This window comes from Brassica napus, chromosome C2 (genome assembly GCF_020379485.1).
Source record: "Brassica napus cultivar Da-Ae chromosome C2, Da-Ae, whole genome shotgun sequence".
NCBI classification, from domain to species: domain Eukaryota; kingdom Viridiplantae; phylum Streptophyta; class Magnoliopsida; order Brassicales; family Brassicaceae; genus Brassica; species Brassica napus.
In genome coordinates, this window is record NC_063445.1 from 9624779 (window position 1) to 9638743 (window position 13965).

At 37.4% G+C, this 13965-nt stretch overlaps 2 protein-coding genes and 1 pseudogene across 2 annotated transcripts; all 3 read left to right on the top strand.

The window, feature by feature from the left end:
- The first annotated feature begins 1651 nt into the window (after positions 1 to 1651).
- On the top strand, positions 1652 to 3340 carry LOC106386795 (annotated as a pseudogene).
- A 3408-nt stretch (positions 3341 to 6748) lies between these two features.
- LOC125581527 lies at positions 6749 to 7506 on the top strand. Its single transcript, XM_048747150.1, has one exon. The coding sequence runs from the start codon at positions 6897 to 6899 to the stop codon at positions 7323 to 7325; it is 429 nt and encodes a 142-aa protein (XP_048603107.1). The 5' UTR covers positions 6749 to 6896; the 3' UTR covers positions 7326 to 7506.
- A 4074-nt stretch (positions 7507 to 11580) lies between these two features.
- LOC106388212 (probable long-chain-alcohol O-fatty-acyltransferase 3) lies at positions 11581 to 12888 on the top strand. The gene has a single exon (XM_013828245.3). The coding sequence runs from the start codon at positions 11630 to 11632 to the stop codon at positions 12647 to 12649; it is 1020 nt and encodes a 339-aa protein (XP_013683699.1). The 5' UTR covers positions 11581 to 11629; the 3' UTR covers positions 12650 to 12888.
- Positions 12889 to 13965: the final 1077 nt, after the last annotated feature.

Consider the following 13965-nt stretch of genomic DNA (forward strand, 5'->3'; position numbering starts at 1 on the left):
TATCATCCTAAACATATTAAACAGCAACTACATATATACCCAAGACACATTATATATTTTTTCAAATATACATGTTATAAAATATAATATGTTCTAAAATAAAATATTTCAAAAGAAACAATCTCGCGCTTTCAAAGTGCGGGTCAATATCTAGTATATTCTTAAAATTGAAACTTTTTTAGGACTATCGTATGGCATCATCTCTCTTAAGGTTTCTCTTTAATAATTTCTTTTGTTACAACAGTTTAAGACATGGCAATGAATATGGATTACTACATCAAATTGCAAGTAGCCACTTCAACTGAAATTAACATCAAATTGTCTGCATAGCATATAAATCATACATTTGAATCTTTGATGAGTTGTTTTAAGTACGTTACGTAGAACATTAAACATTCTTGCTAGCTCGAACACAAACACAATCCCAATTTTTAATTTCTAATATACTTAGCATGACTCTTAACAAAACCTGAATAAAAACCTACTAAACAACTAAAATAAATTGCTTAGGACAAGAAATACACATAGCCAAAGAGTGAGGGAAGGTGGTTGGATACTCTTCATCACCCATAAATCATACAATCAACAAAGACCTAATCACACTTGGATACTCTTCATTACCCATAAATCATACATCCACAAAGATCCAGCTTTCTCGTAAGCCACTGCCATTGCTTCAATCGTTTCAACTTCAAGCTTGAGTTTTCCATCATCCACCTATTCACTCTTATGCTTGTCGATCAAGTCTGCGGCTGATACATCTGCGTTACTCACAAAACTAAACGTTGTTCATCGTGACACTATCCGGCACTATGTATCCTAGCTCTCCCATCTTCTTGAAGATAACCTCCGCTTTATTAACGTTTTGTTAGCATCTCGTGTAGGTGTTTAAGAGTGGAGCGTAGACATAGTACCCCTTCATGTTCTCGAAAGCCGCTTCTGCTCTATCAAAAGTCTTCTTCCCCGAGTTACGTAATTTTTTAGTAAAGCGGTGTACATAGACTCATCCCTCAGATTCTTAGAGATGCTCTCAAGAACTTCTCTGTTTCTTCTAAAAACTAACATGTTTAAAAAAGAAAAAAATCCTCTCACCAACGAAGGGTTCAACTTGTTCCCTTGTTGTCACCATTGCTCAAGCACCGTACTGATCTCTGCTTTCTAATATAAAGCCGACTCGATACGACTCCGCATAACTTGATTCGACGTCCATACGGTTACGTTTGTGTTGGAGCAGAAGAATCGAGCCATGCTATTGTGAGCGAGAATACGCTTTGCGTGTTGCTGAAGACTAATCATGCTCAACTTCAATCTTATTAAAAAAATTCTTAGATCAGCGGAAACCAAAGAAGAAGCTGAAGCAACATTGTTTAAATCTCTTTTCTTTTTCAAAACCGCTATCTCTTTCTCAAAATAAAATCTTAAAAACTCTTGGAAATTTAGACAATTATTTATAGTCACACCAATACTTCATATATCAGAAAGTTTCTCATTATCATATTAGATGGATTATTTTACCAAAAAAAAATATTAGATGGATTAAGTTAATTGTCTTTTTAGATGTTTTTGTTAATTTAACTATTTTAACATTATTTTCCATTTTATTTTGGTACAGAAGACTATCAAAAATCTATCTCCATAACAAATATACGCAGATGCATAGTAAATCATAAAGCTTCTTCCATTGTCGATATATACAATATCAACATTAATTTTTAAAAATATTTTATTTATAAATTTACTTTATTTGATAAAATTTCTATTTTATGTTTAAATTATTAAATTTTGGATATCTTGACATTTTTAAAACTGATAAAAAAACTTATTAGCTTAATTTATTAGATAATATATTTTATTTTATAGAAAATATTTTTTGGAAATTTTGACATTTTAACAAATAGTAAATTAAAAAAATTGAGATGTGTCGTATTCTGATTGGTGGTTTTAAATCTTATGTGGACGCTCTAGATGGTTAATAGCTTCAACTTTTATATAGTATATAGAAAATATTTTTTGGAAATTTTGACATTTTAACAAATAGTAAATTAAAAAATTGAGATGTGTCGTATTCTGATTGGTGGTTTTAAATCTTATGTGGACGCTCTAGATGGTTAATAGCTTCAACTTTTATATAGTATATAGAAAATATTTTTTGGAAATTTTGACATTTTAACAAATAGTAAATTAAAAAAATTGAGATGTGTCGTATTCTGATTGGTGGTTTTAAATCTTATGTGGACGCTCTAGATGGTTAATAGCTTCAACTTTTATATAGTATAGATTTTGGATATTGTTTATAAGTTGCAGCACACAATTAGCAACCCACAGAACTTAGAAGAAAAAAAAGAATGGAACAAGAGTTGAGGAACTTAATCAAGGTTTGGATCTCTGCCTTTATTTCCATATCTTACTGTTACTACATCTCTTCAAGAATCTCCAAAGGTTTTCTTCGTCTCCTCTGTCTCCTTCCCATCTTCATCATCTTTCTTCTTATTCCTCTCTTCTTCTCTTCTTTCCACTTCTGCGCCATCTCAGCTTTCTTCCTCTCATGGCTCGCAAACTTCAAGCTAGCTCTCTTTGCTTTTGATCAAGAACCTTTAAGCCCACTTCCTTCAACTCTCTCCCGTTTCTTCTGTTTCGCTTGTTTCCCCATCAAAACCAATCAAACCCCTTCTTCAAATCGTATACCTATGTCCAAATGGGGTCGTGCTTCCAAAGTTATAATCATCTCTTTCTTATTATATCTCTACGGTAAAAATTACCATAACAGTTTATCTCAGCTCCCTTTCTTGGCTATCTTTACTGTCCATGTCTACCTTGAGGCAGAGTTTATCCTCTCTCTATCGGTGCGTTGCTCTCTAAACTTCTTGGTTGTGAAATCGAACCGGTCTTCAATGAGCCTTACTTAGCTACTTCATATCCATCAGTTCTACGTCCAACCATTCACATCCCAGTTCAGCAGTATACGGCTAGGTTAATCGGTCCAAACCTGGCCTTTTATGCTGGAGTGTTGGCGACGTTCCTTGTCTCCTGGTTAATGCATGAGCTTATTTACTTTTATTTTATCCGTAAATCTCCAACTTGGGAAGTCACTTGTTTCTTTATGTTGCATGGAGTTGTAACTTCTTTGGAGATATGGGTGAAGAGGATGCGGTTGTGTCCACCACCGCATCGAGCTGTCTCGAGTCTTGTGGTTGTGGTGTTTGTGTTTGTTACGGCCGGTTGGTTGTTTACACCTCAAGTGCTGAGAAATAATGTGCATAAGAGAGTGATAAATGAATGTTTGTTTGTTATTGACTTTGTCAAATCACAGGTTGTTAATATTGTAATGTAACGTTTCATAGGTCCGACTGGGGGTTTCCGATTGGGGATTTGACCAGTAAAACCTTAAAATTTTTACAATTATCTAAAATTTCTAAAGTCAATAATTTTACCAATGGCTTTTCTTAAATTTCTCAAACTCCCTAAAAACTCTTAGAGCCTCAACTTTTATTTTTTGTTCACATTTCTTTATTTTTTTCTAAAATCAAGAATTTGTGACTTTTAATTTTTTCTAAAATATAGAAATTGTGACTTTTAATTTTTAAAAGCCACAGCCATAAAAGCCACGGACAGAATTTTTGTAAAGTGCTTAGTTTAAAAGCCATGAGAGTCAAAGTCCTAAACAATCACAGCCATAATACGAAGAAAGAGTTTTTTTTGTTATTCTCATCGTTATTATCGATAAAAAGCTTTAGGGCACACATAGTGATGGCAATCAAAGATCTGGACCGCGGGCCTGGCCCGTAAATACTTACTGCAGGGCGGGATTAGGCCTCCATTTGGTAAGCCCGCAAAATTGCGGGCCTCGCAGGACGGATTCAAAGCGGGACGGGTCGAAAGCAAGACGGGTTCAAAATGGAACGGGTCGAAAGCGGGACGGATAGAAAGCGGGATGGACTACAGGTTAACCTGCGAGATTTTGAAGACCCGCAACCCTAAGTCCCCATTTCTGCTTTCACCTAAAACATAGAGAGAGAGAGAGAGAGAAAAGGCAATTCGACGTTATGTAGCTCCGGTGATGGTGGTTTCAGGTCGATGATGCTTTCGGTCTCCCAAGCGCCTTCGAACTGCACTGGTGGAGCTTCTTCGAGTCATCATAAGAAATTTGAAAACTCACTTTCCACCGAAGAAGAAGATCTAGTTCCCGCAATGGGTTATTCATTGTTTTGCCTATATGTATTTATTCACATTATCATACATTTTGGAGTTTTAGGTTTCAATATATCTTTAAATGACTTCTATTATTCTTATTTGCAGAAGATGAAGTTGATGGTGAAGAAGAGAAATCTCCATCTTTTTGTCGCTTGTTGGTGATAAAGATGAAGAACAAGAAGTGTGATTGGTGTTTTCTTTTTATTTGTTTCTGGGAATAGCATCTTTGATTTGGTGTTGGTTTTATTTAATTTTGGATTCAGAAAACTAAAATATTTGTTATGAACTTATGAGTTATAATATTTGGATTTAACAACTAGAGTATTGTTTATTTTTAAAATGTTTGGAGTCTAACAAAAGTAAATAAACTAGTGTTTTGATCCAACTAAAATCTTCAACTAAGAAGTGTATTGCCTTATCCAGTTCAATCACTGATTAAACTCACTTACTGATACATCATGAAACTGATGAAGCGTCCTGAATCATGTCTTGAAGCGTTCAGGAGTCATATGTCTGTTTGTAATTCTATGTCCTGCGGGCCGATCCGCAAAGGCCTACATGTTTTGCGGTACGGGTTTGGTCAGCCATTTTGAGGACTGCAGCCCGCGCGGGCCTGACCCGCCGTGACCCGCTCGAAGACGAGCCCGCTGCGGTACAGGACGGGATGGGACGGATCAACCGGTTTGACATTCCTAGGCACACACTTGGGAAATAGAGACGGGACAAAACAGGAGCAATGAACTTTTTGTCACGCGTTACTAATTTGAATCTCATTTCCAAAACAAAAAATGGTTTTTGTTATAATTCATATTGTGGATGTCCATAACCGGCCCATATCTTAGAGAGAGAGTCGGTCCGTCTAGAGAAAGAGAGAGACGGACGCGCCGTAGAGAGAGAGAGAGAGTCGGCTACTTCCTTTTCTCCTTTGGCTACTTCCCTATTTATTTTAGACTTATTATTTGTACTCTTTCCATATTTGTATTTCCATATTCTAGTCTTTCCATTATTCTATGACGGTGTAATTCCCTATATATAAAGGGCTACTTATGTTTATGAATAATATAGAAACATACAGATTCTATTCTCTTTTTTCACAACATGTTATCAGTACGATTACTCTAAACCCTAAGCTAAACAAACCCTAGCCGGTGAATCCATAATCCCCTCGACGATAAACCCTAACCGTTGAGAACTCCCGATCACGAACCCTAAACCTAATACTCATCCTGTTCCCGTTCGTGACACGATCCCAGCTCACGACCTCAGACCGTCTCAACTCAATCCCGAGACACGATCTCAGCCATCTCGCGATAGACGACTCGATACCGCTCGCGATAACAGCTTGTTTCCGTTCGTGATCAGACGATCTCAGCTTCAGCTTGCGTTCCCGATACCAGCAAGGACAGCTCGCGATACGTTCCAGCTCTAGACAACCTCAGCTCGTTCGCATATCAATCTCAACGTTCAGCTCGCGATCCTCATCTCAGTGGTGGTCCATTCAACCCTACTTGAGGTTAAGGTAATCCTTAAAACCTAATCGAAACACTAGGGTAATAGAGTAAAACCCCAATGAGTAAATCGAAGCTCATAATCATAAGTTCGATTCCCTGAACCCCAATTGATCTAATGATCAAAATCGTTTTCCTAATACCTTTAGCCCCATACATGCATAATGCATGCTATGCATGAAATCGATTAAAACCCTAAAGCTAATGCATAATCGATTTTATCCAAACCCTAATTAATCTTTGAGATCAAAATTTATTGTTTGAATGTTTGTATGTTTGGATATAGTATGCTACCCTTGATTAATTAAAACCGTATTGAATTTGATCACATAGAAATCGATTGCTAGGATTGATAATCTCATTCTTGAGTTTGGTTGTTTGAATTGATAAAACCGATTGAATGATTTTCAAATTGAAGTCAAAATGATTGTTTATTCGAAACCCTAATGTCGTGAAATTAGAATCGAATACTATCTTGTTTTATTGATTAAAACCGAATGCTTGAATTGAAATAGAAATCACTAGCTAGGTTAAATTATTTATGCATTCTACTTGATAATGATCCGGCTAGTATTGATAGTTTTCATACATTCTCGAATGAACCCTAATTGATGCATTGCTCGACTGTTTGATTGCAATTACACATTAAACTCTTAGAAAACCGTTTGCTAAGATTGAAAATGAATGACCATTGTATTGATTGCATTGAAACCGTTTGCTAAGATTGTAGCCGTGCGGCTTGTTTGCATCATGCATGCATAATAGTACGAACTGATTGCATATAGAATTTGAATGCTAAGATTGAACATGTGTGCATCATATACGAATGACCTATTTGCATCATACCTATAATTCGGATTGCTTGAGCATATTGATTGCATTCGCTTGAACACTTTTAAATCTAAATTATGAAATATATGATTTCAGATGTCGAAAATCAACAACTTGGATTTTGCTGCCCTAAATCTCTCTGGAGATAATTACTTGCAATGGGCACTTGATACTAAGATCATCCTAAAATCCAAGGAACTCTGTGAATGTATCACCGACGGCAATAATGCAAGTGAGAAAGATAGATATGGAGCTATATTAATTATATGCCATCATATTATTGAGAGTCTCAAAGATCAGTATTTGACTATTGAGAATCCTCTAGACCTTTGGACATAGTTGAAAACGAGATATGATCACCAGAGAATGGTGTTATTACACAAGGCTATGTATGATTTGAGGAATCTCATAATCCAGGACTTCAAGTCCGTGGACGAGCATAACTCGGCCCTATTTAAGATAGTTTCTAAATTGAAACTGTGTGGTGAGGATATAACGGATAAAGATATGCTTGAGAAAACCTATTCCACCTTCCACACAAGCAATGTGTTGTTACAACAACAGTACCGAGAGAAGGGCTTCACAACTTATGCTAATCTGATCTCTTGTCTCTTGCTCGCTAAGCAGAACAATGAACTGTTGATGAGAACAGGGCAATTGAGACCTCCTGGGACAAACCCATTACCTGAGGCACATGCGGCCGTAGAGGATAAGAAAGAGTCGAACCATGTCCAGAGTGATAGCCAACACGGCCGTGGTCGTGGAAAATGGCACGGACGTAGTGTTCGAGGCTGAAAATCGTTTGGTCGAGGCCGAGGCAACTCATATGGCCGTGGCCAAGGAAACTCTTATGGAGGCCGTGGTCATGGCCGAGGCCGTGGTACATCATTTAAACTACAAAATTTGACCAAATCCATGTGCCATAGATGTGCTATGGATAATCATTGGGCTAAGACATGTAGGACTCCCAAACATCTCGTTGAACTCTACCAAGAGAGTTTGAAAGGGAAGAATCATGAAGCTCATATGACTTATCAAGATGGTGAAGATGATTTCAATCATGAAAGAGACGATCTTATGGATTATGAAACTTCAGATTGTTTAAAAGAATGAAGTTGAATTCGACATCTATATTTTGTGTTCTTTGCTTTGTCTTTTCCATGTTTTGATTGCTTTGAACTTATTTTATTAATGAATGAAAGTTTTTATATGAAGTCTCTAAAGTATCATTCTGGGTATAGCCAGTCTCATAGAGGGCTACGGCCAGGCCAACATCATGTTGCCTAAGGGTACGCATCTAGAGATATCTAATGCATTGTATTCACCCAGCTCTAAGAGAAACCTATTGAGCTTTAAAGACATTCGAATGAATGGTTTTCATATTGAGACTAAGGGCAAAGGAAACAAAGAGTTCCTTCAGATCAAAGAAATCGGCCAAGGACATAAGAAAGTCCTAGAGTCTATATCTACGCTCTCTACTGGACTTTATTACGCCAAGGTCAGTATGATGGAGGCCAATGCCGCATTTAATAAAGTGGCCACCAAGAATTTTACTCTCTGGCACGACCGATTTTTGAATACAAACGACCATCCTTTTAAAGACTATACGTCTTGATAATGCTGGTGAGTTCACGTCCCAAGCGTTTAATGATTATTGTATGTCCATGGAGGTAAGTGTGGAACACTCCGTGGCACATGTACATACACAGAACGGCTTGGCCGAATCATTCATAAAACGAATTCAGCTGATAGCTAGACTATTGCTTATGAGGTCTAAGCTTCCGGCCACAGCTTGGGGACACGCGGTCTTGCACGTGGCCGAACTGATTTGTATCAGACTGTCTAGTGAACATAAATATTCCCCATCACAATTGCTTACGGGTCATGAGCCAGACATATCCCATCTTAAGACATTTAGATGTGTCGTCTATGTGTCAATTGCACCACCACACAAAACAAAGATGAGACCTCAAAGGAGGATGGGGTATATGTTGGATATGATTCTCCCACGATTATAAAATACCTTGAGCCAACTACGGGTGATTTATTTAAGGCCAGGTATGCGGATTGTCACTTTGATGAATCCGAACATCCAACATTAGGGGGAGATAGCAGTAAACTGGTAAAAGAAATTACATGGAATCAAACATCCTTATCTTGGCAAGATCCTCGTACTCAAGAGTGTGATTTAGAAGTCCAAAAGATTATACATTTACAAAAGCTAGCTAATCAATTGCCAGATTCCTTTGCTGACCCGAAAAGAGTGACTAAGTCATATATACCAGCTGCTAATGCACCAATAAGAATTGATCTTCAAGAGGGACACAATCAAGTTGCTGCAGAGTCTAGACAACGTTTGAAACGTGGTAGACCAATAGGTTCTAAAGATAAGAACCCTCGGAAAACTAAGAAAGGTGCAGATAATGAAACCGAGGTTGTTAAAACCCTAGACACGACCGCGGCCGTTCCTAAATCCCGGGACTTAGCCGCGGCCGATCCCAAAACCCTAATAGCGATCGCGGCCGATCATGAATGCTTAGATGTGGTCGGCCCTGATGTATCTAATACTGATTCTTGGGACGCCAAGATTCAAGGTACTGAAGGTCTTGATAATAATGAGATCTCAATAAACTATGTCCTGTCTGGGATACAATGGAACAGAAAGAATGTCGACATTGATGATATATTTGCATGCAATGTAGCACTTGAAATCATGGATGATAATGAGGATCATGAACCCACGTCTATTTATGAGTGCACTCAACGATCAGATTGATCAAATGGAAAGAAGCTATAAACGTGGAGTTAAACTCTTTAAAGAAGAGAGATGTATTTGGACCAATAGTCCGGACACCTTATGATGTTAAACCAGTCGGCCATAAGTGGGTCTTTGTGAGAAAAAGAAACGAACATGGTAATGTCGTTAGATATAAAGCACGGCTTGTTGCACAAGGATTCTCACAGAGACCAGAAATAGATTATGAGGAGACATACTCCCATGTGGTGGATGCTACTACTTTTAGATTCCTGATAAGTCTGGCTATAAGAGAAAAAATTAGACTTGCGGTTAATGGATGTTGTAACTGCATACTTATATGGGCCATTGGATAATGAGATTTATATGAAAGTACCAGAGGGTATAGAGTTGAAAAACAAATCGAGTACTCGAGAACAACACTGTATAAAGTTGAATAAGTCACTTTATGGATTGAAACAATCACGCCGAATGTGGTACAATATATTAAGTGAGTACTTAGTGAAAGAGGGATATAAGAATGATCCGATCAGCCCTTGTATCTTTATAAATAATTCGGCCAGGGCTTTGTGATTATAGCAGTGTATGTTGATAATTTAAATATCCTAGGAACCTAGAGAGAGATTTCTCAAACAGTTGAATATCTTAAGAAAGAATTCGAGATGAAAGATCTTGGAAAAACAAAGTTTTCTTTGGGATTACAGCTTGAGTACATTAAAGATGGAATCCTTGTGCATCAAATGACATATACAGAAAAAAATACTCAAGAGATTCGATATGGCCGAGTCTCACCCATTGTCTAGCCCCATGGTCGTGAGGTCTCTAGGCCTGGACACTGATCCGTTTCGTCCTAAGATGAACGATGAAGATGTCCTAGGTCCCGAAGTGCCATATCTCAGTGCCATAGGAGCTTTGATGTATCTGGCGAGTCACACACGACCAAATATATGCTTTGTCGTGAACCTATTATCTAGGTTTAGCTCTTGTCCAACCCAAAGGCACTGAGACGGGATTAAACATGTTCTTCGTTACCTACAAAGAACGAAAGACTTGGGTTTATTTTATACTAACCATAACAAAGAAGGATTAGTTGGCTTTGCTGATGCAGGTTATCTCTCGGATCCTCACAATGCTCGATCACATACCGGCTACGTTTTTACTCATGGTGGCACGTCCATCTCATGGCGTTCCATGAAGCATACGATCGCGGCCACTTCATCAAACCACTCAGAGATCTTGGCTATTCACGAGGCCAGCCGCGAGTCTGTGTGGTTACGGTCCATGACCAACCACATCCGAGTCGATTGTGGGATGACCGAAGGCAAGGATGCACCAACCGTGATGTATGAGGACAATGCAGCGTGCATTGCTCAGCTTAAGGATGGCTACATCAAAGGAGACCGGACGAAGCACATACTGCCTAAGTTCTTCTTCACGCACGAGCTTCAGAAATCCGGCGAGGTCCAAGTCGTCCAAGTGCGTTCCAGCGACAACTCAGCCGACCTGTTCACCAAATCACTTCCTACCTGCACGTTCAGAAAGCTCACGCATCAGATTGGATGCGTAGACTGAAAGACCATTAGTGATGTTCAGAACATGGGGAGTAATATGTGTTGTACTCTTTTTCCTTCACCATAGTTTTGTCCCACTGGGTTTTCCGGGTAAGGTTTTAATGAGGCAACATCCAAAGCGTATTACAAACTCTGTATAGTTATGGCATCCAAGGGGGAGTGTTATAATTCATATTGTGGATGTCCATAACCGGCTCATATCTTAGAGAGAGAGTCGGCCCGTCTAGAGAGAGAGAGAGACGGCCGCGCCCTAGAGAGAGAGAGAGTCGGCTACTTCTTTTTCTTCTTTGGCTACTTTCCTATTTACTTTAGACTTATGATTTGTACGCTTTCCATATTTGTATTTCCATATTCTAGTATTTCCATTATTCTACGATGGTGTAATTTCCTATATATAAATGGCTCCTTATGTTTATGAATAATATAGAAACATACAGATTTTATTCTCTTGTTTCACTTAAATATGTAGCAAGAAACTAAACCATATACAGTAGTAGTCTAGTAGATCGATGGACTCACCTTGGCCATGTGATTGGGGACCATGGTTTGAATCATATTACAGTTTTATTTAATCATGATAAGTTGCAATAACAGGTTCATAATGTCAGAATCTGCTTAACAATGCGTGTAGCCATTTAAATCAAGTTTACTTAGTTTTTTTTTATATTCAGAACGTGGATGATTCGTCTGATCATTTAAACTATATAATAGAATCAAAGTCAAAGCCTCGGTGATTGGAGGAAAAAAAAAAAAGAGAAACAAGATCTAGAGAGATGGAACAAGAACTCGAGAACCTCATCAAGGTTTGGTTTTCTGCAATCATCTCAGTATCTTATTGTTACTACATATCAACCAGAATCAAAGCTGGAGTATTCCGTTTACTCTCTGTTCTTCCAGTTTGTGTTCTGTTTCTCCTTCTACCTCTGTTTTTCTCCTCTGTTCACTTCTCTGAATCGACAGCGTTCTTCCTCACATGGCTCGCCAATTTCAAACTCATCCTCTTCTCTTTCGACAAAGGTCCTCTTTACCCACTTCCCCAAACCCTCTCCCGGTTCATCTACTTCACTTGCTTCCCCATCAAGCCTCAACAAAGCCCTAAGTCTCATGACCAGATCCCTAAATGGGTTTTCGCCATTAAAGTTGTTGTATTTGGTGTGTTGTTACGTATGTATGATTACAAACAACACTTGTCTCCGACTATGCTGTTGGTTATGTACTCTCTGCATATATATTTGGAACTTGAGATTGTCTTAATGCTCGTCAAAGTCTTGGTCTTGATTACTCTTGGATGCGATCTAGAGCCACAGTCCAATGAGCCATACTTAGCCACTTCCCTTCAAGATTTCTGGGGTCGCCGGTGGAACCTCATGGTCCCGGCGATCCTCCGGCCAGCTGTTTACAACCCGGTGCAGCGAATAGCCGAAAGGACAATGAGCTCTGATCAGGCTAGGTTTTTGGCGGTTTTTGCGACGTTCATTGTCTCCGGTGCAGTTCACGAGCTGATCTTCTTTTATGTCACCCACGAGATGCCTACAGGAGAGGTCACTTGGTTCTTTCTGTTGCATGGAGTTTGCACGGCGGCGGAAGTAGCGGTGAAGAAGATGACGTTTGTGCGGCGTTGGACGTTGGGTCCTATGGCTTCACGACTGCTCACGGTAGGGTTTGTAGTTTTGACGAGTGGTTGGTTGTTTTTCCCACCTCTTATAAGAAATGGCATGTTTGTTAGACTCCCTAACGAAGCTTTGTTGTTCATTGATTTTGTCAAGGACAAGTTTTTTACTTTTATGTCATGATTCATGGATTATCAAATCATATCAATGTGGAATTTCAGAATAACTCACATGGTGATTAGTAGATCATCTACTGTAGTATGTAGAAATAGTTTTTCCACATCAAAAGTTATTCTATTACTCGAGGTGGTGTGAGAATTGACATCGAAATAGAACAACCAACAAAATCTAAATGTTTATGAAAATTTTGTGCAATCTTGGCTAACGAGCCCGCTGTCTGGTTTTGCGTCCTTGGAAAATGTGCAATCTTGAAATTTTGAAATCTTCTTTATAGATGATATCTTCGCCGGTTTGGTTAGTTACTGCAGAGATAGTTTAAAGAAAGTTCTGACACATCACATATATATCATGATTTATATATTTTTAAGGTTAGATTTTATTATTAAATATTTTATGCAAAGAGTTCTAAATTGTAAAAACAAATTACACCCTGATCCGCGCACCGGATTTGAATTTTCGGTTTTTGGTTATTTATTTAAATAAATAATGTATTTGTAATATTTGATGTATTATATTCAACGAGTAAATAATTTTTTTGGCATCTTAAACCATCTATTACGATGAATATTCGATATCATATAAAAAATTGAACAAATAGACGTAATTAGAGAATTGTAGACGATATATAAAAACAATGGTTATTAATGTAAAATATGAAGAAATATTATATTATGACTTAGTATGGCATAAAAGATTATAAATTAGTTATACATGTTTAAAGAAAATAAAATGATTTTTAAACTTCTATGAAAAATTTAACATATAAAAAAGGGCGATGAATTAGTCATCAAATTGTAACTAATTTCATAATTTTATTAATAATAAATTATTTATAGTCTTTTTTTTTCGTCAAGATAATTATTAAATGTCCATAACATTAATTTGTTAAAAGGCCATATTATGAAAGCCCATGTTATAACCATTTTTTCGGGAAGTGTAACAAAAAAAATAATACATTTAACTCTTCGTTTTATTTAATTTTGTGTCAGTAAAAAAATTAAAAAAAAAATATCTCTATCTTTTTCAATGTTAAATTTGAAGCTTATTATGCGGAAATCATACGCAAATATAGGCAATTGGTTGGAATATTTATATCTTTATATTCTTATAAATTTTAAATTTATTGTTTCCTCTTCTGCAAGCAAATCAATTACCCGAAGTAATAGATCAATTGGTTGGAATCAAATCTATTCTTATAATTAGTGTAGTTATGGTTACAGTTTCTATATTTAGGTACATTAAAGATACGACATTGAAGATATTCTGTTTTGATTAATAGAAGATATTGGATTTTGAGTTTGTATTTATTGATTTGTTTT